Genomic DNA, 26,474 nt, shown 5'->3' on the forward strand with positions numbered 1-26,474 from the left:
ATGAACATCTATATGGTGGGGTGGTGGATAATCCAAAAATATCTGGTGTCTCGTATCATAAGATAAATGTTTTAACCTTGGGCCAAACAGAATGAGCCCAGAAGCGCTCTTGGGCAAGGTACCCATGTTGCTGTGATTGTTAACATAAATTGGTAGAAGTGTGAATTAAAGTTGCAGTGAAATTGTGACATGGATCTGAGTGTAACAGATTTTCAAAAAATACAAAAAAGTAAGAAGATGACTTGGTTTTATCCACCAAGTCTGTTCATTAAATGAAAAACATTAAAAGCAGAAAATAATAAATGCATAAACATTCACCTTCTACATTCACATTCTACCTCTAAAAGTTGTTGACTTTATCTCTTCATCTCGAGCTAAGCCTAGATGCTATGATATTTTCAAACCTGTAATCTCGTAATGTGAGCGACACAGTGCCAAGTGGAACTAATCCAACCAATCACAGTGCAAATGGCATAAACACACATTCATCTTAACGAACAGAAACGAAACGCCCAAAATGAATCAAATCAACTAAATAAAAAGAAAAAAATAAGAAAGAAAAATTACCGCTTCAAAAGGCACCTATAGCAAATAATGAATTTGCATTTTCATTCAGCCCACCGCCGAGAACACCAAGTGAGCGGGCAATATGGGGGCAATACGACTCGTTTCAATGATAGCTGACTTTGTTTCTGAGAGACAATAACTTTATGCATGTTGCACTTTCAGATGTAAAACTTTGCAGTAGGTTTTCATTCAGTTAGAGCTGTGTTACACTATGCATATAAGGTCATTTTCAGATATCCATAATAGGGGCACTTTAATCATATTCAACATCAATTTTAACTCCAGCCTTAATAGTTAACCCCATCGTCTGCTCTGGATGTATCTACTTGGAGCCAAAATTACATAGCTCAAAAAATCAAACATCAGTGATTTAATTCATATCCAGGTAACCTACCTTAAAAATTTAAATCTTAATTGACAGTTTTGTCTGGAGGTAACAAACTGAATGAAAACTGTTTGGCTCCATCTTCTCTCGCCAAAACACTAATCCTAATTAAATATAAAAACTTTATAAAAAAAAAAATTCATCAGCATTCTTGTATTCTGTCTGGAATATGTTTCTGGACTCTGCATCACATCTGGCGATTTAAAAAGGTCATTGTGATGACGAGTGCTAGGGTGACCTCATCACTACCGCCATAGTAGGAGCATGTGAAGTCTGTATAAGCAACTGTTTTATGTATCTTTACATTTGCTATTAATGTTGGAGTAATTGGCCGGCAGACATATCACCCTGGAGCCCAAGACCGGTTTCCCACTGAAGCAAAGCAAGGCTGAGCCTGGTCAGTACCTGGATGGGAGACTTCCTGGGAAAACTATAGGTTGCTGCTGGAAGAGGTACTAGTGAAGCCAGCAGGGGGTGCTCACTCTGTGGTCTGTGTGGGTCCTAGTCAAACCAACTATTATTCAGACACCAGATATATATTTATATACTAGGTGCAGAACACTATAATACATTTATGCAAGTGAGTATAGCAAAATAAAGTGAACTGTGACATATTCAGAATCAGAATCAGAATCAGAATGTTTTATTGTCATTATGCTCACACATAACGAAATTTTGTGTGAGACTCTCGGCTTAAAACAGTTATCATACAAAAAATGACACAGCAATTATATAAACACAAGCAATATATAAATATAAAATAGAAATAAATACCTCAAGTAAACACCGGACACCAGAATACATTCAATAGCAGCAGAGTAAATATATATAGGCCTACTAGAGTATTAAAATCAAGTAGATTAAAAACATAGTGCAGCAATGCAAAACAATCAGAGTTTTTGTATTCAAGTAAGTATTTTGCATCAGTAGGAGTAGGGTGCATGTGAGCGAGTAAGTGTGTGGCTATATAGGGAGGTTGCATGTGTGTTTGACTGCGAGGGAATGGAGGGGGTTGATAGCTTTCACAGCTCTGGGGAAAAAGCTGTTTTTGAGTCTGGTTGTGGTGGTCTTGATGTTTCTGTACCGCCTTCCTGAAGGAAGCGGTACAAACAGTCCATTTCCCGGGTGGATGGGGTCGGCCACGATGCGGCTGGCCTTCTTCCTGATTCGGACAGCATATATCGTGTCCAGGTCTTGGAGATGGCAGCCCACAATCCTCTGAGCAGTTCTCACCACCCGTGCCAAGTCCTTCCTTTCCTTTGCAGTGCAGCTGCCATACCACACCGTTGCATTTAAGCAAAGTATGCTTTCTATTGTAGCACTGTAGAAGTTCTTGAGCAGCTGAGAGGAGAGTCCAGTACGTTTTAACTTCCTGAGGAAGAAAAGACGTTGTTGCGCCTTCTTCACCAGGTGTGATGTGTTGACAGACCAGGACAGGTCAGATGAAATATGGACGCCCAGGAACTTAATACTATCCACACGCTCCACTTCATCCCCCCGTATGCAAAGAGGAGCGTGCTTTGTCTTCCTGGACCTCCTGAAGTCCACTATGACCTCCTTGGTCTTGTTGGTGTTCAAAATAAGATTATTTGTTGAACACCAATGTATCAGGTGCTGGATCTCCTCTCTGTATTGAGTCTCATCATTGTCAGATATGAGACCCACCACGGTGGTGTTGTCTGCAAACTTCACGAGCGTGTTTGTGGAATGAATAGCAGAACAGTCATGAGTAAAGAGGCTGAAGAGGACCGGGCTGAGCACACAGCCCTGCGGTGTTCCAGTGTTCAGGATCAGGGTGGAAGATGTATAGTTCCCTATCCTCACCAACTGTGGACGATTTGTGAGAAAGTCCCTGATCCAGGAACACAGTGAAACTGATAGTCCCAGGTTGTGGAGCTTCAGCACCAGCTTATCCGGGAGAACAGTGTTAAAAGCTGAGCTGAAGTCCACGAATAGCATCCTAACATAAGTGTTGGGGTGCTGCAGGTGTGTCATGGCTATATGGAGTGCTAGCGAGACAGCATCCTCCGTAGAGCGGTTCTTCCTGTAAGCGAACTGAAGGCTGTCAAGTCCAACAGGGATAGCATCTCTGATGTAATTAAGGAGGATCCTCTCAAAACACTTCATAATTACCGGGGTTAGGGCAACTGGACGATAATCATTGAGGCATGTGGCGACTGATTTTTTGGGTACAGGCACAATGATAGAGGTTTTGAGGCAAACAGGGACCATAGAAAGCTGCAGGGACAGGTTGAAAATGTCCAGGAAAACTCCTGCCAGCTGGTCAGCACATGATTTCAGAGCCCAACCCGACACCTTATCGGGTCCTGCAGCCTTGTTGATATTGATGTTCTTTAGGGTAGAACACACTTGGTGCCGCTGCAGGACTAGGGGCTGGTGCTGCTCCTCTAGTTGGGGGAGGTGTACAGTCTCTCTGCTGCTCACTGAGTCAAAGCGTGCAAAGAAGCTGTTCAGGGTATCTGGCAGAGTGGGGTCATGGCTGACCTGCCGGTCACTGTGCTTATAGTCCGTAATGGTCCTTATACCTCTCCACATATTACGTGGATTGTTGTTGTTGAAATGCTCCTCAATGCGCTGTTTATATCTGAGTTTTGCTAATTGGATACCCTTTTTCAGTTCTTTCCGGGCCCTACTGTAAGCCAGCCTGTCTCCTGACCCGTAAGCTGCGTCCCGGGCTTTAAGCAGGTGCCACACTGTGCCGTCCATCCATGGCTTCTGGTTGGGAAAAACCATAATGGTCTTTGTGGGCAGGACAACATCAGTGCAGTAATGAACATAGGACAGAACAGCAGATATTATACCCCAAAATTCTTCATACAGTGGACTACTAGTGAAATTGATTATTATTATTATTAATAATAATAATAATAATAATAAAATTGGGACCAAAAATTATTCAGCACCATATAAAGCAACATGTTTTACTTATGTGTTTTTTCCTGAATTGCTAATGCAATCTTTTCACAACAGTCAGAACAAAATTAAGCATTGCTTGGTAACTGGTCAACAAAGTATTGATTGTTGTGTAAATATTGTCATTACTTTATTTTTAAGTTCTTGCCATATTTTATTACCATTTTCCAAACTATAGCAAATAAACTGTGATAATGTGAGAAATGTTGATGGTGTCTGATTACATTTAGGTTTGATTGTATATTTTATTTTACATTGAAGACTATGCAGTGTTATTTTACATTTGATTATTTAGTTTCTGTACCTGGACACCTACAGACTTAAAAAAAAGTAAACTCTGTGTAAATAGCACTAATAATAAAAAAAAAATGAACATACAAATTAAAAATTTCGAACAGGGCCCACCGGTTCAACCTGCACCGGGGCCCCGCAAACCCCAGCTACGGCCCTGAATAACCCACAACGAACTGTTGCACACTGTAACATGCAAAAAACTTGTATCGATGTTATTGGTTACTTCAGTAACACAAGCTTACTTCAAGCTGCCTTGAAGGACAAGCGAAGGAGGAAGATGATGCCACTCCGTGTCTCTCCTGAGAGCTCATGTCTACAGACTGAGACAATCAAAGGTCAAATATTATTTACATATTTATTAATACAAAGCACAACGTATTGCATACAAATCACCGTGAGAGCTTTCCAATATGCACGCCACTGAGTAACGTCTGTACTTCCAGGTCAGAGAGCACCTGTCCATCAAAAGCTCATTACCCAAATCAGAGTAGATCACCATTAAGCCCGCCCCCACGAGAGTTTTGTGTCAAAACACCAAACGAAAAACTGTGAAGCGTAAGCGAAATCTGTGGCAATGCATTCAGAATCCACGATTAGCAAAAACGAATCTTTGAAAAACATTAACAAAGAATGAAGCATATTTGAAGAGCCTGTTAAATTTGTGCAACTGAGTTCATTTTTTTTCATTTTCATTGTGTTTGTATTCTTTTGTAATGACATATTTTTGATAGTTTCTGAAAAAGTTACGTTCAGTTTTATAAAGTCACTTTCATTTTTATTTTTTTTTGAAGCAAATATAATTCCATAGGACTACAGCTTCCCTTTTTGGTGATGTTGACATTTAGAGATGTCTTATGGTGTAGATAACATTTGGTTTATGTTGAAGAAATTGCATTTATGTTTTTATTGTATGTATATTTGAAGTTTAAGAGTTTGAATTGTTAAATGATTTTGTGTGTATGCTTCAAAAGTTTTGGGTACTGATGCCCCTGCAGTTGGTATGGTCTTCTATGTAATGAGCCTGTCTTAGGCTATATAAGCCAGTCTAAACTGAACCTTGGAGAGAGAGGTGGGGGTATACTGCTTAAAGTTTCTATGTAGATTTTGCTGCCTGTAGCAATTTGTGTTCTTTGGTCGTTTATATACAAAGTGAGCACTGAGTTAAGTGTCTATTTTTTTGTAAGTTTTTATATTTTATAAAATATTTTGTAAATTTGTTTGTATTTTTACTGTGAATATGTACACCCCTACTTCTCCACTGGCATTTAATAAAAGTCCTCTTTGGATGACATCAGGGTTCTGAGCCTATCTACCACCTCCTATTGATCCCTTCGGGACATGTTATGACAAATGGTGGCAGTGGTGGGATCCAGTGCAGTAGAGGGCTTCAGTAAGACATCAAGATGCAACCCAAGAAGCAGACTTATCAGAGAACAGTGGAGGAAGATGAATATAGTGGTGAGTCAAGGACGGACCAAGAGGGTATAGGGTCAGTGGTAACAACTTCAGTGATGGCAGACCCAATGGGGGAGAAAATGAGAGTCTCTTTTAGAAAAGGAAGCACAGCGTCAAGAACACAGGTGGCATACTCTTCAACATCAGTTTGGGCAGTTGCAGACAGAGGTACAGAAAGAGCTTCGGGTGCGGCAAACATTGGGAGGTGTGTCAGAGCAAGCCCTTCCCCCTTCAACATCTTCATACCATTCAACTTTGCCCCCATGTATTCTCCACAGCAGGAAGAATAGTGAAGAGGGGGAGCAAGAGATAGCACCACCTGTAACTAGGCAAGGAGTTGCTTCACTACAATGAATGGGCTGGCAAGGCCCAAAGATGTTAACTCTTCAAGAGGATGATGACATCGAGCACTATTTGACAACATTTGAGCGGATTGCTCAAGCCTGTAGATGGCCAACTGAGGATTGGGTGTTACATCTAATGCCACTGCTGACAGGCAAGGCAAGAGCAGCTTATGTTGCCATGGAGCTTGAAGATACTTTTAAGCAGGCAGCCATATCACTCTGGAGCCCAAGACCGGTTTCCCACTGAAGCTAAGCAGGGCTGAGCCTGGTCATTCCTGGATGGGAGACTTCCTGTGAAAACTAGGTTGCTGCTGGAAGAGGTGCTAGTGAGGCCAGCAGGGCATGCTCACCCTGTGGTCTGTGTGGGTCCTAGCGCCCCAGTGTAGTGATGGGGACACTATACTGTCAACAAGCACCATCCTTCGGATGAGCCGTTAACCCGAGGTCCTGACTCTCTGTGGTCATGCAAAATCCTGGCAAAATTTGCCCCTTGGCCTTCGACCATTATAGAATCCTAACAATCCCCATATCCACTGATTGGCTTCATCACTCTGTCTCCTCTCCACCAGTAAGCTGGTTTGTGGTGAGTGTTCTGGCACACTATGGCTGCCGTTGCATCATCCAGGTGGATGAGGAGATACCCCTCTGACAATGTAAAGCGCTTTGAGTGCCTAGAAAAGCGCTATATAAATGCAATTAATTATTGTTATTATTATTATTATTATTATTATTATTGAGTATGTTAGGGTGAAAGAAGCAATCTTGGTTAAGTTCGAGATTAATGCAGAGACCAATAGACAACGTTTTAGGGCAAAAGCCCTCCGACAAGGGGAGACTTCCAAAGAGCTGCAGGCAAGATTGAAAGATCTTTATGACAAATGGATAACATCCAGGCATTGGACTAAGGAGGAAATTGGAGAGATGATTATTCTGGAACAGTTTCTGGCAACCCTGGTTAACCCTGAAATCAGAACTTTGATCTGTGAGCACAACCCCACCTCTTCGAGACAAGCAGCAGAGCTGGCTGAGACATTCATTGAATCATTGAACTGCTAGACGATCAACTTACCAACTGGGTCACTGTCAAGGCGGCATCTACAGTGCGACTGGTAAGTCTGGGAGAGGGTTTGGCAGTGGTCAACCTTATAGCAGTATAATACAGCCTCAAGCCTCAACAGCTTACTCTCCCTTTGAATTGCTCTATGGTCACCAGGTACGTGGGCCACTGGACATTCTGAAAGAGGCCTGGGAGGGAGAAAAACCAAGAGAAAAGGTGAATGCATTTCATACATCTTTAAAATGAGAGAAAAAATGGACAGAACTGGTCCACACCAATATAGTTAAGTCCCAGCAGCAACAGAAGTCATGGTATGACCAGTCGTCCAGGAAAAGAACTTTGAACCCTGGCCAAAAAGTGTTACTTCTCCTTCCAACGTCAGACAGTGGGCTGCTTGCCAAGTGGCAGGGCCCTTATGAGATACTGAGGAAGTTGGGTCCTGTCAATTATGAACTATACCTGCCTGACCGACGGAAAAAGAATCAAATCTTTCACATCAACTTGCTAAAACCCTGGCAGGATAGGTCAGGGCCACTGTCAGATCAGCTGTTTGCACTGAAAATTGAGGAGGAGGAAGAATCCAACGAGCAATACTTCCCGACAGCTATGAATTCTCCCGTCTTTTCTGAGTTGAGTCATCTGACGTCAGAGCAGCAGGAAAATCTTCAATCAAGGGTCACAGAGGTTCTTTTCAGTGATAGACCAGGTAGAACAGAGGTAATGCAGCATGACATCCACCTTCTATCACCTGGTCAAATTTGACGGACCTGCTGTAGGGTTCCTGCAAGGCTCATCCCAGAGTTAAAGAATGAAGAAAAGTAATGGTGGAAATTGGAGTCGAGGAGCGAGTGGTGTAGTCCAGTTGTCTTGGTGCCGAAAATAGATGGCACATTAAGATTCTGTGTAGATTTCTCCAAGCTGAACGCTATTTCTGCCTTTGACTCTTACCCCATGCCAAGGGTTGATGAACTCATAGAGCGTTTGGGAAAAACCAAATATCTGAGCATACTGGACCTATGTAAGGGGTATTGGCAGATTCCTTTGATGGACACTTCCAAGGAGCTAACTGCTTTAAGGGTCCCAAGTGGGCTTTTTCATTTTATGGTCATGCTGTTTGTCCTTCATGGGGCCGCAGCCACTTTTCAGAGTACTATGGACTGTGTATTGAGAGGTACTGAGGACTTAACAGCAGCCTACATTGATGATGTGGTGATTTACAGCTCGTCATGGGAAGACCAGCTGGAGCACCTGTCGGCTGTATTTTCAAGAATTTTAGATGCTGGGCTGGTGGTTAACGCCACTAAATGTCATTTAGTAAAGCCTAAAGTGTCTTATTTGGGGTATGTGCTGGGAGGTGGGGTAATTAAACCTCAAGTTGACAAAGTGGAGGCTGTACGTTCTTGCCCACCTCCAACAACCAAAAAGAGGGTGAGCTCCTTTTTAGGTCTGGTAGGCTGGTATAGGCAGTTTATTCCCAATTTTTCCATTCGAACGGCCGTACTCACAGACCTCACTCAGAAGGGCAGCCCCCAAAAGGTTGTGTGGTCACCTGAGTGTGAGGAGGCCTTTCAAGATCTCAAGGACTGTTTGTGTCAGGGTCCAGTGTTGCAGAACCCCAAATTTGATTTTTCTTTCACAGTTCAAACAGATGCATCAGGAGTAGGTCTAGGAGCCGACATGTTGCAAGGTGACAGCGAAAGTCGAAAGCTGGTGTAGTTTATTAGTCTGAAATTTTTCCCCTGACAGATTAGGTATTCTACTGTGGAGAAAAAGGCACTGGCTATCAAGTGGGCATTAGATACTTTGAAGTATTACCTCATTGTTAAAGACTTTACATTAGAGACTGATCATTGTGCCTTACAATAGATGAAAGACAGCAATGCCCGCATTACCCACTGGTTCCTTTCGCTGCAACCTTTTAAATTTCAAGTTAAATATAGGGCTGAAGCTCAGAATGTTGTAGCTGACTTTTTGTCCCATCCCTATGATGAGTGACAGGCTTAAGGGGTGTGATGACGGGTACTAGGGTAACCTCATCACTACCGTGATAGCAGGAGCATGTGAAGTCTGTACAAACAACAGTTTTATGTATCTTTACATATTAGGTTTAAAATATAATTATGTTTGATCTGGTTTGATCATTATGCTTCAACATTTATTTATATACAGTTAGATATCATGTGGTTAGTGTTGCAGATAGGTGCACATATCAGTGGTCATCGCATCGTGTTATGTCTACCATAGTTCCCCTATGATACATTTATCCCCATTTAACCACACAGAGACAAGTTGTAGTTTCTGTTATTTATTTCGAGTCTGTATTTATCTTCACATTGCAAACAGCCTCCTTCCATGCGGTGTACTCACCATCTCCTGGTCCGGTGACTCCTCAAAGGAGGAGGCAGGACTACAGCTTCCCTTTTTCTTGTGATGGATTAAACCATTTCTACTAATGCAGAGGGGACCTATCTCTTAGTGATGTAGACATGTAGAGATGTCTTATGGTGTAGTTAACATTTGGTTTATGTTGAAGAAATTTCATTTATGTTTTTATTGTATGTATATTTGAAGTTTAAGAGTTTAAACGGTTAAATGATTTTGTGTGTATGCTTCAAAGGTTTCGGGTACTGATGCCCCTGCAGTTGGTATGGTCTTCTATGTAATGAGCCTGTCTTAGGCTATATAAGCCAGTCTAAACTGAACCTTGGAGAGAGAGGTGAGGGCATACTGCTTAAATTGTCTATTTATTTTATTTTGCTGCCTGTAGCAATTTGTTTTCTTTGGTCATTTATATACCACAGTGGTCAATGAGTTAATTGTCTATTTTTTTGGAAGTTTTTTGTTATTTTGTAAATTATATTTAAATTATATTTTAATTTTTTTTTTTTTTACACTTACTGTGAATATGTACTTTTATTTAATAAAAGTCCTATTTGGATGACATCAGGGTTCTGAGCCTATCTACCACCTCCTCTTGACCACTCCGGGACATGTTATGACATATGTCATGAACTGCCTTTTTTTTTTTTCGTACTGTTCTCTGAGGTCCACTAAAATGTTATAATTACTATCAAAATACATCATCATTTGGAAGTAATAGGGTACTTTTCTCCTGTTTTGACCTCCTCATCCGAATTCTCAGTTTGAATAGGCGTGGGGTATGGTAAATTCAGACATAAACGCCCACTGCTAGGATTGGCTAACAGTTGTGTATGTTGGCAGCCTACAGCCTTCGCAATGATCAGTAATAACAGTTATGGCAACAGTGGTCACATAATAAAAACAGTTACTTATGCTCTCAGTTCGGCTCAGTTACAGCTTTCTCAGTTCATGACTGCTTTAAAGGGAAACGCCACCCACAAATGAAAATGCTCTCATCATTTGGTCATCCTCATGTTATCCTAGATGATATATGGCTTTCTTTCTTCAGATGAACAAAAACAACGATTTTTAGTCAATAAAATGGAAATGTATGGGACTGCTTCAAAAACCAGCAAGTGAACGCAAAGGTAAAGCTTAAAGTATAAGTATTTTTTCCCACACACACCTATCATTTCACTTCAGAAGACACTGATGCATAAAAGGTGTCATACAGATTATAGTCATTTTCAATTTGTGTAGTTTTTCAAGCATCATCTTTGGACATCCTGTACATTTGCATTATATTCAGAGAGATGGATTTTTTTCTAAAGAATTACTGTATGTATTTATCTGAAGAAAGTCAAACATGTTTGCACAAGGGTGTGAATGGGATGATTCAGTATGATGAAACAATGTCCTCTCTCTCTCTCTCTCTCTCTCTCTCTCTCTTTTATTTAATTTTTTATTTTTTTGCTAGGTTACTTCTATTTTTTTAATACTTTTTTTTTTACTTTTACTCAAGAATGTTTTCGGTTATATACTTGTACTTTTAACTGAGTAAAATTTTCACTGAGTATCTGTACTTTCACTTAAAGGTTTACACCCCTGCTCATTACCAACTGTGTTATTTATATATTTATGGGGATTTATCAGTGTTTTATAAGGGTACAAATCTTTTTAGTGCTTCAGTAGGTTGTCATTTTAACATTAAATTTAAGTTAAATTCTTAAAACCTAAAATGTCACTACCATATTTTTACTTTAAAGTTTTGGAAAACACAGCTGCCATTATCTTACTGTAAAATTCCCTGATTATTTATTTATTTTTACAGTGCTAACAGTTGTTCCAGGATCAACAGGGATGATGATCCAGGAACATGTTGTACTTGGCTTCAGTAAGACATCAAGATGCAACCCAAGAAGCAGACTTATCAGATAACAGTGGAGGAAGATGAATATAGTGGTGAGTCAAGGACAGACCAAGATGGTATAGGGTCAGTGGTAACAACTTCAGTGATGGCAGACCCAATGGGGGAGAAAATGGATCAGCTCAAAAAGACGTTGGAGAGCTTTATGCAGTCACAGCATACCAAAGAGTCTCTTCTAGAAAAGGAAGTACAGCGTCAAGAACACAGGTGTCATACTCTTCAACATAAGTTTGGGCAGTTGCAGACAGAGGTACAGAAAGAGCTTCGGGTGCAGCAAACATTGGGAGGTGTGTCAGAGCAAGCCCTTCCCCCTTCAACGTCTTCATACCATGCAACTTTGCCCCCATGTATTCTCCACAGCAGGAAGAATAGTGAAGAGGGGGAGCAAGAGATAGCACCACCTGTAACTAGGCAAGGAGTTGCTTCACTACAATGGATGGGCTGGCAAGGCCCAAAGATGTTAACTCTTCAAGAGGATGAAGACATCGAGCACTATTTGACAACATTCGAGCGGATTGCTCAAGCCTGTAGATGGCCAACTGAGGATTGGGTGTTACATCTAATGCCACTGCTGACAGGCAAGGCAAGAGCAGCTTATGTTGCCATGGAGCTTGAAGATACTTTTGAGCAGGCAGCCATATCACCCTGGAGCCCAAGACCGGTTTCCCACTGAAGCTAAGCAGGGCTGAGCCTGGTCAGTACCTGGATGGGAGACTTCCTGTGAAAACTAGGTTGCTGCTGGAAGAGGTGCTAGTGAGGCCAGCAGGGCATGCTCACCCTGTGGTCTGTGTGGGTCCTAGTGCCCCAGTGTAGTGATGGGGACACTATACTGTCAACAAGCACCATCCTTCGGATGAGCCGTTAACCCGAGGTCCTGACTCTCTGTGGTCATGCAAAATCCCAGGATGTCTTTCGAAAAGAGTAGAGGTGTGACCTTGGCATCCTGGCTAAATTTGCCCCTTGGCCTTCGACCATCATAGAATCCTAACAATCCCCATATCCACTGATTGGCTTCATCACTCTGTCTCCTCTCCACCAGTAAGCTGGTGTGTGGTGAGTGTTCTGGCGCACTATGGCTGGCGTTGCATCATCCAGGTGGATGAGGAGATACCCCCTGACAATGTAAAGCGCTTTGAGTGCCTAGTAAAAGCGCTATATAAATGCAATTAATTATTGTTATATTATTATTATTATTATTATTGAGTATGTTAGGGTGAAAGAAGCAATCTTGGTTAAGTTCGAGATTAATGCAGAGACCAATAGGCAACATTTTAGGGCAAAAGCCCTCCGACAAGGGGAGACTTCCAAAGAGCTGCAGGCAAGATTGAAAGATCTTTATGACAAATGGATAACATCCAGACATTGGACTAAGGAGGAAATTGGAGAGATGATTATTCTGGAACAGTTTCTGGCAACCCTGGTTAACCCTGAAATCAGAACTTTGATCTGTGAGCACAACCCCACCTCTTCGAGACAAGCAGCAGAGCTGGCTGTGACATTCATTGCTGCTAGACGATCAACTTACCAACTGGGTCACTGTCAAGGTGGCATCTACAGTGCGACTGGTAAGTCTGGGAGAGGGTTTGGTAGTGATCAACCTTATACTGCTATAAGGTTGACCACTACCAAACCCTCTCCCAGACTTACCAGCATTAAAGGCTATAGTTCACAGACTCCCCAATCCAAAGCTTACCCTAAAAGTTATCAGCAGTCAGAAGGTCAACACAAAGAGAAGCCAATGATTATCTGTCATGGATGTGGCCAAGTAGGACATAAGTAATGTAGTAACTGTAGAGTCAGTAATGGGCGTCTTTGTTATGTCCCCAAACCGTCTCAAATACTAGGTGAAGCAAGTCGGAATATAGATACAGTGGTCCAGGTAAAAATAGGAGGTAAGCAGTTCATGGCTTTGGTAGATACTGGATCTAGTCAGACGCTGGTGAGACAGGAGTATGTTCAAGATCTACAGATGTCCAGTCAAGGTAAATTAAGGGTATGTTGTGTCCATGGAGACGAAAGAGAGTATACTACTGTTGATTTCAAGATGGAGATTGAGGGACAACCCTACCTTTTGACAGTAGGCATTGTGGACAAAGCCCCTTATGCAGTTATTTTGGGTAGGGATGTGCCTGTACTGGTTGACTTATTGCAAAGACAGATTGTTGTAGCTGATGTCAGAGCAGTTACAAGAGCAAAGGTAAGATGGGTAGAAGAGCATAATCAGACTCTTGACTTGTTGCCTTTTACAGAGGAGCCCAAAGGTAAAAGGCCCTAGAAGAGAGAAAATAAAGGGAAAAGTCAGGGGAACAGTTTTGGCTGAGCAACTCCCTGAACCAGACAGTGATGACCTGTATGACATACCTCATAATATGGCCGATTTGCAGAAGCAGGATGTTGCACTTGAAGGTCTATTTCAGAAGGCTGATAGTTCACAATTGGGAAACAGATTTCAAGACAAAGAACAGTTTGTGATGAAGGATAACATGTTGTACCCGACAAACAGATAGTGGTGATCAGCTAGTTGTCCCACAGTTAATCAGGGCTAAAGTGTTGCAATTTTACTGGACCCGATTGTACATGGATGTGCTTGACTATTGTAAGTCTTGCCCAGAGTGCCAGTTAACAGCCCCTGTTAAGAAGGGTGACAGAGCACCCCTGGTTAGCCTACCTATAATTGATGTACCTTTCACAAGAGTAGCTATGGACATAGTAGGTCCTTTATAGCGAAGTAGGTCAGGGAAACCGTTTTATTTTGGTTGGTGCAATTATGCTACCAGATCCCCCGAAGCCTTTCCTCTTAAAAAGATTAAGGCCAGGCAAATTATGAAAGCCCTTGTGCAGTTGTTTCCACGGGTAGGGATACCTACAGAAATCCTTAAAGATCAAGGCCCGAATTTCACTTCCAGACAGATCAGAGAAGTCTATTCACTGTTAGGCATACAGGCCATTAAGACCACTCCGTACCACCCCCAGACTGATGGCATGGTTGAACGGTTCAATCAAACCTTAAAGGCGATGCTCCGCAATTTCATATCTGAAACTGGCTCAGAGTGGGATCAGTGGCTGCCATACCTTCTCTTTGCCTATCGAGAGGTTCCTCGAGCCTCAACAGGTTACTCTCCCTTTGAATTGCTCTATGGTCACCAGGTACGTGGGGCGCTGGACATTATGAAAGAGGCCTGGGAGGGAGAAAAACCAAGAGAACAGGTGAATGCGTTTCATACGTCTTTAAAATGAGAGAAAAAATGGACAGAACTGGTCCACCAATATGGTTAAGTCCCAGCAGCAACAGAAGTCATGGTATGACCAGTCGTCCAGGAAAAGAACTTTGAACCCTGGCCAAAAAGTGTTACTTCTCCTTCCAACGTCAGACAGTGGGCTGCTTGCCAAGTGGCAGGGCCCTTATGAGATACTGAGGAAATTGGGTCCTTTCAATTATGAACTATACCTGCCTGACCGACGGAAAAAGAATCAAGTCTTTCACATCAACTTGCTAAAACCCTGGCAGGATAGGTCAGGGCCACTGTCAGATCAGCTGTTTGCACTGAAAATTGAGGAGGAGGAAGAATCCAACGAGCAATACTTCCATACAGCTATGAATTCTCCTGTCTTTTCTGAGTTGAGTCATCTGACATCAGAGCAGCAGGAAAACCTTCAATCAAGGGTCACAGAGGGTCTTTTCAGTGATAGACCAGGTAGAACAGAGGTAATGCAGCATGACATCCACCTTCTATCACCTGGCCAATTCGACGGACCTGCTGTAGGGTTCCTGCAAGGCTCATCCCAGAGTTAAAGAATGAAGTAAAGTAATGGTGGAAATGAGTCATTGAGCCATCGAGGAGCGAGTGGTGTAGTCCAGTTGTCTTGGTGCCGAAAATAGATGGCACATTAAGATTCTGTGTAGATTTCTCCAAGCTGAACGCTATTTCTGCCTTTGACTCTTACCCCATGCCAAGGGTTGATGAACTCATAGAGCGTTTGGGAAAAACCAAATATCTGAGCATACTGGACCTATGTAAGGGGTATTGGCAGATTCCTTTGATGGACACTTCCAAGGAGCTAACTGCTTTAAGGGTCCCAAGTGGGCTCTTTCATTTTATGGTCATGCTGTTTGTCCTTCATGGGGCCGCAGCCACTTTTCAGAGTACTATGGACTGTGTTTTGAGAGGTACTGAGGACTTTGCAGCAGCCTACATTGATGATGTGGTGATTTACAGCTCGTCATGGGAAGACCAGCTGGAGCACCTGTCGGCTGTATTTTCAAGAATTTTAGATGCTGGGCTGGTGGTTAACGCCACTAAATGTCATTTAGTAAAGCCTAAAGTGTCTTATTTGGGGTATGTGCTGGGAGGTGGGGTAATTAAACCTCGAGTTGACAAAGTGGAGGCTGTACGTTCTTGCCCACCTCCAACAACCAAAAAGAGGGTGAGCTCCTTTTTAGGTCTGGTAGGCTGGTACAGGCAGTTTATTCCCAATTTTTCCATTCGAACGGCCGTACTCACAGACCTCACTCAGAAGGGCAGCCCCCAAAAGGTTGTGTGGTCACCTGAGTGTGAGGAGGCCTTTCAAGATCTCAAGGACTGTTTGTGTCAGGGTCCAGTGGTGCAGAACCCCAAATTTGATTTTTCTTTCACAGTTCAAACAGATGCATCAGGAGTAGGTCTAGGAGCCGACATGTTGCAAGGTGACAGCGAAATTCGAAAGCTGGTGTAGTTTATTAGTCTGAAATTTTTCCCCTGACAGATTAGGTATTCTACTGTTAAGAAAAAGGCACTGGCTATCAAGTGGGAATTAGATACTTTGAAGTATTACCTCATTGTTAAAGACTTTACATTAGAGACTGATCATTGTGCCTTACAATAGATGAAAGACAGCAATGCCTGCATTACCCACTGGTTCCTTTCGCTGCAACCTTTTAAATTTCAAGTTAAATATAGGGCTGAAGCTCAGAATGTTGTAGCTGACTTTTTGTCCCGTCCCTATGATGAGTGACAGGCTTAAGGGGTGTGATGACGGGTACTAGGGTGACCTCATCACTAACGTGATAGCAGGAGCATGTGAAGTCTGTACAAACAACAGTTTTATGTATCTTTACATATCAGGTTTAATATATAATTATGTTTGATCTGGTTTTATCATTATGCTTTAACATTTATTTATATACAGTTAGATATCATGTGGTTAGTGTTGCAGATAGGTGCACATATCAGTGGTCATCGCATCGTGTTATGTCTACCATAGTTCCCCTATGATACATTTATCCCCATTTAACCACACAGAGACAAGTTGTAGTTTCTGTTATTTATTTCAAGTCTGTATTTATCTTCACATTGCAAACAGCCTCCTTCCATGCGGTGTACTCACCATCTCCTGGTCCGGTGACTCCTCAAAGGAGGAGGCAGGACTACAGCTTCCCTTTTTCTTGTGATGGATTAAACCATTTCTACTAATGCAGAGGGGACCTATCTCTTAGTGATGTAGACATGTAGAGATGTCTTATGGTGTAGTTAACATTTGGTTTATGTTGAAGAAATTTCATTTATGTTTTTATTGTATGTATATTTGAAGTTTAAGAGTTTAAACGGTTAAATGATTTTGTGTGTATGCTTCAAAGGTTTCGGTTACTGATGCCCCTGCAGTTGGTATGGTTTTCTATGTAATGAGCCTGTCTTAGGCTATATAAGCCAGTCTAAACTGAACCTTGGAGAGAGAGGTGAGGGCATACTGCTTAAATTGTCTATTTATTTTATTTTGCTGCCTGTAGCAATTTGTTTTCTTTGGTCATTTATATACCACAGTGGTCAATGAGTTAAGTGTCTATTTTTTTTGGAAGTTTTTTGTTATTTTGTAAATTACATTTAATTTTTTTTTTTACACTTACTGTGAATATGTAGTTTTATTTAATAAAAGTCCTATTTGGATGACATCAGGGTTCTGAGCCTATCTACCACCTCCTCTTGACCACTCCGGGACATGTTATGACATATGTCATGAACTGCCTTTTTTTTTTTTTACTGTTCTCTGAAGTCCACTAAAATGTTATAATTACTATCAAAATACATCATCATTTGGAAGTAATAGGCTACTTTTCTCCTGTTTTGACCTCCTCATCCGAATTCTCAGTTTGAATAGGCGTGGGGTATGGTAAATTCAGACATAAACGCCCACTGCTAGGATTGGCTAACAGTTGTGTATGTTGGCAGCCTACAGCCTTCGCAATGATCAGTAATAACAGTTATGGCAACAGTGGTCACATAATAAAAACAGTTACTTATGCTCTCAGTTCGGCTCAGTTACAGCTTTCTCAGTTCATGACTGCTTTAAAGGGAAACGCCACACACAAAATGAAAATGCTCTCATCATTTAGTCATCCTCATGTTATCCTAGATGATATATGGCTTTCTTTCTTCAGATGAACAAAAACAACGATTTTTAGTCAATAAAATGGAAATGTATGGGACTGCTTCAAAAACCAGCAAGTGAACGCAATGGTAAAGCTTAAAGTATAAGTATTTTTTCCCACACACACCTATCATTTCACTTCAGAAGACACTGATGCATAACAGGTGTCATACAGATTATAGTCATTTTCAATTTGTGTAGTTTTTCAAGCATCATCTTTGGACATCCTGTACATTTGCATTATATTCAGAGAGATGGATTTTTTTCTAAAGAATTACTGTATGTATTTATCTGAAGAAAGTCATACATGTTTTCACAAGGGTGTGAATGGGATGATTCAGTATGATGAAACAATCTCCCCTCTCTCTCTCTCTCTCTCTCTTTTATTTAATTTTTAATTCTTTAATTCTTTATTTAATTTTTATTCTATTTTTTTTATACTTTTTTTTTTTACTTTTAGCCTACTCAAGAATGTTTTCGGTTATATACTTGTACTTTTAACTGAGTAAAATTTTCACTGAGTATCTGTACTTTCACTTAAAGGGTTACACCCCTGCTCATTACCAACTGTGTTATTTATATATTTATGGGGATTTATCAGTGTTTTATAAGGGTACAAATCTTTTTAGTGCTTCAGTAGGTTGCCATTTTAACATTAAATTTAAGTTAAATTCTTAAAACCTAAAATGTCACTACCATATTTTTACTTTAAAGTTTTGGAAAACACAGCTGCCATTATCTTACTGTAAAATTCCCTGATTATTTATTTATTTATTTTCACAGTGCTAACGGTTGTTCCAGGATCAACAGGGATGATGATCCAGGAACATGTTGTACTTGGTGAAATCACACTCACCAACTGCTCCCACTGCACACACACACATTGTGAAATGAGTTTGCTGTATGTGAACCTGATACTGTGGACATCTGTCTTCTGTAACTCGCACCTGTTTTCATAAGCGTGTGCGTATATTAATTCATGCACACACGTTGTGTATTTGATAAGACAGGAGAATGGCTTGAAATTTTTGTTAGATGTGTTAAGAAATTCTCCATTTCTTTTGTGTGTGCCTCGTAAATGTTTATTTCAAACTGATTTCTCGTTTGCAGAGCTATTGACATAATTTGCTACAGATATATTCTGTATTGTTGTTATCTATTATTATCACAATGATTCAGAGAAGTAACATGACCAGCGATTCAACTATTAAACTCCTCCACTTTCAACAAAAACTGTATTCTGAGGCTGTCCCTGCATGAATTTAAGGTTGTGCTGCCATCTGCTGGAAAAGATCTGCATCTGCAACTACAAACAATAAATAGATGAGGTATAATTTGCTCATTTGGAAATATGATCAGTTCAACCGAATCAGTTTTTTTTAGTTCAAATGATCGTACATACAATAAAATCATACTTAATTGTCCAATAAAAGAAGACTATATGATTTAGCCAAGCACATGAAAATAGAAAATAAAATGCCACCCTTTACAAAGATTACAATGTCACTTTCCAACTTCACTGTGAAAAATTAGTATGAGCTCACTGAATGTGTCTGGGGTCATGACATTTTAAACAGACTTCTCTAATCTCTGTTGTTGACTTGTTATATGAATTTTACATTTTGTATGGCCCATCCTCAGAACACAATGGCATTTGTGCTTACATTTTTTTTATATTTTTAACCCTTTCTTTTGAAAGATGCGGCCAAACTTCAGTGTCTTTTTGAACAGTACTATATAAACGGCAAGATTAACTTCATAAACTTGCAACATGTATTGAAACTCATTCAGAGTTTCAGCACATAAAATCTTTCATCTTACAGTATAGTCTATAAGGTAAGACTGTTTGAGGTTATTTGGGTCCAAGGGGTTAAAGGTGAAGTGGGGGTAAAAGGGGTTTGAGAGCAGAAAGTTGATCTAAAGATCAGACTATTCTCAAACACTCATCAAATAACTGAGGAATTATTTCAGCAGATCTTCATCCATAGCTTGTGTTTACTTTAACTCTGGGTCAGAACATATACTTGGTCTTTCACCATCAGTCAATTTGCATGTGTACAATCAGTTATTATCCATGTACAGCACCTCAGTTTCCTAATGAAGCTGTTTGCTCTTCTCAGTTCTTCTTTAGAGAGTGTTAGTGTGTATAGATAATAGTTTATAATAACTGCCGAGAGGTGTCAAGTCTCCATTTTTTTCTCCACACGTACATATGAGACTGAGGCTTGAACAATACCAGCTCCCAGCACACGGAACGACTGCTAGCCTGCAGCGCTAACCATCCCTAAACCCATTGTTAGGGGCTAATCTGTTGCCTTAACAAAGGACAGTAGCATGTTTTTGTCTCCCTTGACGGGGGGATGGTGGGGTAAAGAAGCAAGGGAGTGGAAGAAGAGGAGAGAAAGAAAAAACTGAGAAGCAGAGTGGGGGATTTGGATAATATTGGAATGTCTTTGGGCAACAGCTTTTGTTTCGGTGAGTTGTGGTGATGCTCAGATAGGGTTAAGTCTAGGGTTTAAACACCCACTGATATAAATTACATTCAAATTTTGAAAATGTCTAAATATATTCACATTATGTGCTGTTTTATTTAATTTCATTGCCGTCAGTATTATAGAATTGTCTGTATACAAACCCTTCCGGCAGGAAAGAAGAGAGTATGAGCTTTCTTTTTGAATGGGGGATGGAAGAAGAAGGAGAAGAAAATCTTTTGTTTCTTTCATGCAAGCCAGTGATGGGTTAGGAAGTGTCATGCATCCTTTATGCAGTAGGAGGCGCCCGAATGCAGTCTGAGCAGTCTGAGTTGAGAATGTACACGTGCTACTTGAGAGGTCTGTGGGGGTTCTTTGTGTGTCTAAGTACTGCTCACTATAAGCTTTTACCACTTGACTGGGTGTTTAGGCTGACCAGACTTATCAGCAGATGTTCCGAGCAGTTAATAGAGCATATCACGCTCAAATGCGTGTCTCCCAGACTTTTAAATTAAGTAAAAATAAACTGAATGTACTCAACAGTGCTGACCTGTACAGTATATGAAAATGCTGAACTGGTTGTTAAGAAAATAGTCACTGTTTCAGAACTTCCATTTCTCTAACTTTCCTGTATGTGTGTAGGGGTTTGATGATGGTGTAAAGTATATTCAGTTTTCAACTTAACTGCACACACTTTCACGTCCAAATTGCATGTCTACATTAGTATTGAACCCTTTCTTTGTCTTTATCCCATAAATACATGGGATGAGTACTAATGTAATTAGTACTCAATAATAACTCAATATAATGAGTACACCAGACACATTTCTCTTTTAGCACTGACACTTTTTACTGTAATACTTCAACTTTATTTTTTACTTCCATATTTACAAAGTATCTGTACACAGCTTGTGAAATAGAGCAGTTTTAAAGATATTTCCGCATGATATTACCTAATAGAAATGTCTCTGTGCAGTGCTGGTTCTGCTCTGGTTATTTGCGTAGATGTGTGATGCCCTGTAAGGTCAAGTATTAGATCACACCTCTACTAGACTATCGTTCACGCTGTGCTCTCAAATGTGTTGGGTGGCCAGGGGGTGGAGGGGTGCGTGGATGGACTCTGATGTCAACACAACCATTAACTGCTCCAATCCAGATGACACGAAGAACACAACACAAGAGTAGCAGAGTTGGAATCTCTGACTGAAATCATGTATTAAAAAGAAATCCATAAACAGTTCTTCAACAAATTTGAATAATACAACACTTATCAATGATCCATAAGACATGGGACAAAACGTCCCAGAACTATATGTGCAATTGGTTTGGTGGAATACATTAATAGATTAACTGAATAAAAACATCAATTGAAAAAGAAATCCACCTTTGTTGGTTTGTTTGGTCTGACTGGTGATGATTTAATGGGCAAGACAAAAAATTTAGCAAAATGGGAGCATGATGAGATAGACCCACAATTAATACAAAATATTGTATTATATAAACTTTTTATTTTCTTTCATTAGTCTAGGTTGTGTAGGCTCTTTTGTCCCAGAATCAGTGACACCCCAAATCTGGTGAGGAAAACTATATATATATATATATATATATATATATATATATATATATATATATATATATATTTTTTTTTTTTTTTTTTTTTTTTTTCTTATTGAATGTTATATAATGTTTTGTTTTAATTCTCTACAATATATTGCTTTCGAATTGCCATTTTATAAAACTTTTATAATACTAAATTATTTTTTATTTTATTATTTTTAGATATATTTTTTTCTTTGATGTTCAGTATATTTGATCATGCTAATAAAGCATTCTTAAAAAACCTTAAATAAAATCCTTAAAAAAAACTTGTATATAATTTACACACATTAACAGTACAGATACAACTCCGTCTGCTTCTTGGTTTTTAATTAGTGCGTGTTGTCCTCAGTTCAGAGCTGTTTTTATACAGTACAGTCTATGTTTCAGACACAACATATTGATTAGTGCGTCATGCATTAGAACACAGTTAAAACGACGCATCAGCGTAGATTGGATCGGATTGGAGTAGTGAGGTAGAGGGTTCTATTTTCATTCAAATACTTGTTTTAGTGCTGCAAATTGCCTTCACATTCACAATAAACGGCGGTTCACACGCTCTCCCCGCCCTGCTCCTCCGGTGGGTGGGACCAAACTGAGCTCTCGCACACAAAGACGTAGATCTGGCGCGAAAGCACTTTTACCGGCAGCGGGCTGGGGGAGGGTGCGGCTGCACCACGCGGATCGATCGTTGCTGCCGTTGTAACAGGACACCTGCTTTATTTCCACAAGGGGAAAAAAACTTTTCTAGTTGTTCTAGTTAAACGACCGTGAAACAAGGGCGGTTGGAGTCGCGCGCTATTGTTTAGTGAGCGCGTGTGTACCGGAGTTCTACCGGACGCTGCGCTTCTTTGTTCTGATCTGCGCGTCCCGTAGACTCTCACTGTACTTTGCAGGTTTGCTACCCCATGGTAAGTGAATTTTTACTCCAGGATACCATTAACTTGATTTGACATGAATTCAAAGTTAATTTCGTAGGCGTTAACTCGTGGACTGTTGAACATTTCCTGGGTCCTTTAATCGGACAGGGAACTCCTTTACCCCCTTGTTAGTGCGTCTAATCTTTGTGGGAGTAGTAGAGTTACTTAACGGTTGCGTTACTACAGTCACTTCGCAACCGTTGGTTTCTGTGGGACTTTCAATTTGCTGTGGTTCGTTATTATTTCCTGCTAATGTTGGTAAACTTGACGTGTTACTTTGGTGGTTCTGGTGCTGCAAAAAGCTTTCTTCGTGCGGTTAACGTATCTGTAGTAATGCATATGCTACAGAAATATTCTGTCCTATGCATAAAGTATTTTATCAAGCGCGAGCATTTGAGTTTGCGTGCAAAAATCGAATTTGCAATGCACTTATTGATGATGTTTGCGTGTAAATATTGTGCTTTATGCTTTGCAAATGTGCATTGAAGTATATTGTGAGATTTACCAATGCATTTACTGAGTTGACTGAATAGTGAATACATGCAATTAGTGAGTGCGTTTTGCCTGTGCACTGCGACGCATCTTAACTCCACGCTGGGCAGGTATCGTTTGATCTAATGACCCGTTGTCTTCTCAGACAATCTTGTAGAAGTTCTGCAGCAATGCCTGGAGTCAACACACACACTCTCTACGGCTGGGACATGGAGCACTACTTTTTCGACGAGATGGACACCGAGGAGGATTTCTTTAAATCTACAGCCCCCAGCGAGGATATATGGAAGAAATTCGAGCTGCTTCCCACCCCGCCTATGTCGCCCTCGAGGACGCTGGATGGAGACTGGCTCCTGTCGCTACCGGGTGACCGCCTCGGGTGGGCGATGCCTAAGGTTTTAACATGTGACGAGGAGTACGACGGGCTGCATAATTTCGACCCACTGGACATTTTTGGGAATTTGGGCTCTATCGTTATCAAAGACTGCATGTGGAGCGGCTTTTCCACGAGTCACCGACTGGAAAAAGTTGCTCATGTCGAGCGAACACCGGTGACTGCTCCGATTCAGACCTCGACCGCACAGAAAGCTGCTCGTTCCGCATCGGGCACGCTCGTGACTGGGACCCAGGCGGCACAGTATGTGAACCCCGCCGCGGTCCTGGAACTACCTGTTCCGCGTAACAAGAAGGTGGCTGCAGGCTCCTCCGGTTCCGAGTGTCGATCAGATTCGTCCGGTAAGTGACAACATGTTATTACCTTCTAGCATTGGCATAAGTCGATATGCACTTCAGAGTAATCCTGAGACAATGATGTGATGGTATGTTGTATAAGATGTTATGAAGTTAAGTGATAAAGTAATTAATATCTAACTTGCGATTCAGACCAAAATTGACAGCTGGTTAGTGTACATCTCCAAATAAAATGATTCCACAAGAAGCCAAACCACCAGGCTTTCCCTGTGACCATGTCTCTTGCCAAATAAAAGTTGATGTGGAGTCTGATTTAGTGGAGCAGATTCAATTTTCCTCATCTAAATGCTGTATTCCATTCCATTTCCACTCCTAGTTTTTTCCTGCTCCTTCCACAATAGTGAGGGGAAACTCCGTTCCTATCACCAGGGACACCTAATGTTTTGCTGAAGGCAAGGTCATGCCATTTGCCATTGAAATGACCATGAAAGCTGACATCGTGTTAAAAACCAGCTCATGTAGCTGTAGAGATGGAGTGCAACTTCCTTGCCAAAAACTGTAAAGCATTCAGCAGACTGACTTATTAGTGAGGTCAAGTGTGTAAATGAGCATACATTGGTTAATAGTTATACAGTGGATGCACTGATGGCATTTGCTTTTTCTTAATGTGCCAAACCTTTTGTTGTTTTAGATGATGATGATGATGACGAGATTGACGTGGTGACAGTGGACAACCGACCAAAGCGTGGCCGTCCTCCAAGTCGCCGTACGCCGGTAACCATTACCGTAAGCGCTGATCCATTTGGACCATGTCCCAAGCGCTTCCATGTGTCTTTGCACCGGCAACAGCACAATTACGCTGCCCCCTCCCCTGACACGGATCCGGAGGATGACTTTGATGAGATTGAGTCTGTGAGCAAGCGGCCACGTCTGGAGCCCTCATCCTCTCCGTCGTCTCCACTTTCTTCACCTGCCACATCAGACTCTGAGGACTCCAGCGAGCAGCGTCGGAACTTCTTGGAGAGAAAGAGGAGAGATGACCTTCGCTCGAGGTTCCAGGCGCTCCGGGAGGAGATTCCAGATCTGTCTGCATCCTCAAAGACCTCGAAGGTGGCGATTCTGACACAGGCAACGGAATACTTGCTGCAGTTGCATGCATGCCAACGGCGTCAAGCTCAGGAGAAGAGAAAACTCAAAGCCAAACAACAGCAGCTTCTCCGCAGGATCAACGTATTACAGAACTCCTAAAAAAACGTCTGCTTTAACATTAATATTTGCAGAGCTCATTATGGATGAGAACTCATTGTCATTCGATAAAATGACACTTAAAACACTGCAGGGAGATCTTTAAAGCCACACTGAATTATGCCCTCCTTGAGGGATCTGTACATTTGAGATGTGGAGAACTTTGTGTGAGCAGACAATTACAAATGTGCACATGCAATGCCTTCATAAACCTCAGCAGATGGAGATGCCAGAGGAAGTTATATTGGCGAATTTACAATCTAGCAAGCAGGGTGGGTGGCATTTGTATGCATGTGGGTGGTGAGGGGAGCATGGTGTTCAAACCCATTGTGTGGAAAATTTGAAGTGTCTTGTTCATAACTTGATCTGTACAAAATCTGCTGTAAATACTATATTCAGAGGATTTTCTCCTCCTGTATCTACTCACAAAACTGCCAGAGATTCTATTTTGTTAAAGAATAAAGCATCTAAAATGACATTTTCTCAAGTACACAGTCTTTTCTGAAATTTCCAGAGTTTGGGTCCAAAACTAACACTTGCCAAATAACTGTGAACTGCTGACTTTCTCTTTCTAGTTCCTGATATAATGCAAGTGGCATAATTCCACTGAATCAATGAAGTAACAATCAAACTAAGCTTATATCAAGTTCTTGATTCACCTGGTGAAAATTAGATTTTTGTATCCTTGCCAAAAATGAGATGTTTGTCTTAAACTTCTTGTGCAGCGGAACCATTAAGGTTAAAATGATAAGTTTTTCAGATCCTTCCCTCTATGGTCCTGTTGTTAAAGCAGAAAGAGGAAGTAGTTTGGACTGAAAAAACGGGTAGTTTAAAATCACTTTTACCCCTTTTATCCTGAACAACAGGTTAAACAGTGATGGTAGAGACGTGAAAACTGACTTGTGCTTATGAGAGTATAATTTCACTTGCAATTTGAATAAAAACAAAATTTGTCAGTCACTAACAGAAGTTTATTCTTTCCCTCACACACACTTTAAATGAAATCACAAATGTCTAATTTTTTCAAAAGAATTCTTTGAGCTGCAGATGTGGGAGAAGTGCACTTTAGGATGCAGGAAGCCAAAAGAGGAAGTGATGCAAGCAGCCAAGTGCCTTTTCCTCTATGTCTGAATTTCTTCACCACATTGGGATTAGTTTAGTGTGTTGTTAGAAAAGTTTCAATCTCAAATAAATGCTGTTCTTTTAAACTTTGTATTCATCAAAACATCCTGGAAACAGTTTAATGATTGCCACAGAAGTATTTTCAGTGTTTTAAACTTTAATAAGCAAATGTTTCTTGAACACAAAATCACCATATTAGAATGATTACTGAA

At 40.9% G+C, this 26,474-nt stretch overlaps 2 protein-coding genes across 2 annotated transcripts in view; both read left to right on the top strand.

The window, feature by feature from the left end:
- The window catches only part of LOC132110529 (CD276 antigen-like), a 101,869-nt gene that overhangs the window by 57,050 nt on the left and 18,345 nt on the right, over positions 1-26,474 (top strand). The window lies entirely within an intron of this gene.
- Positions 22,365-25,616, top strand: LOC132110525 (protein L-Myc-1a-like). Its single transcript, XM_059517213.1, has 3 exons — positions 22,365-22,704; positions 23,351-23,940; positions 24,587-25,616. The coding sequence occupies exons 2-3, from the start codon at positions 23,376-23,378 to the stop codon at positions 25,141-25,143; spliced, it is 1,122 nt and encodes a 373-aa protein (XP_059373196.1). The 5' UTR covers positions 22,365-22,704; positions 23,351-23,375; the 3' UTR covers positions 25,144-25,616.

This window comes from Carassius carassius, chromosome 30 (assembly GCF_963082965.1).
Source record: "Carassius carassius chromosome 30, fCarCar2.1, whole genome shotgun sequence".
Classification (NCBI taxonomy): domain Eukaryota; kingdom Metazoa; phylum Chordata; class Actinopteri; order Cypriniformes; family Cyprinidae; genus Carassius; species Carassius carassius.

Bases quoted from the DNA above. Each gene is read 5' to 3' on its own strand.
- LOC132110525 (XM_059517213.1), top strand. From the start codon at position 23,376: ATGCCTGGAGTCAACACACACACTCTCTACGGCTGGGACATGGAGCAC. The intron at 23,941-24,586 runs GTAAGTGACAAC...TTGTTGTTTTAG, and splicing joins GTGTCGATCAGATTCGTCCG to ATGATGATGATGATGACGAG.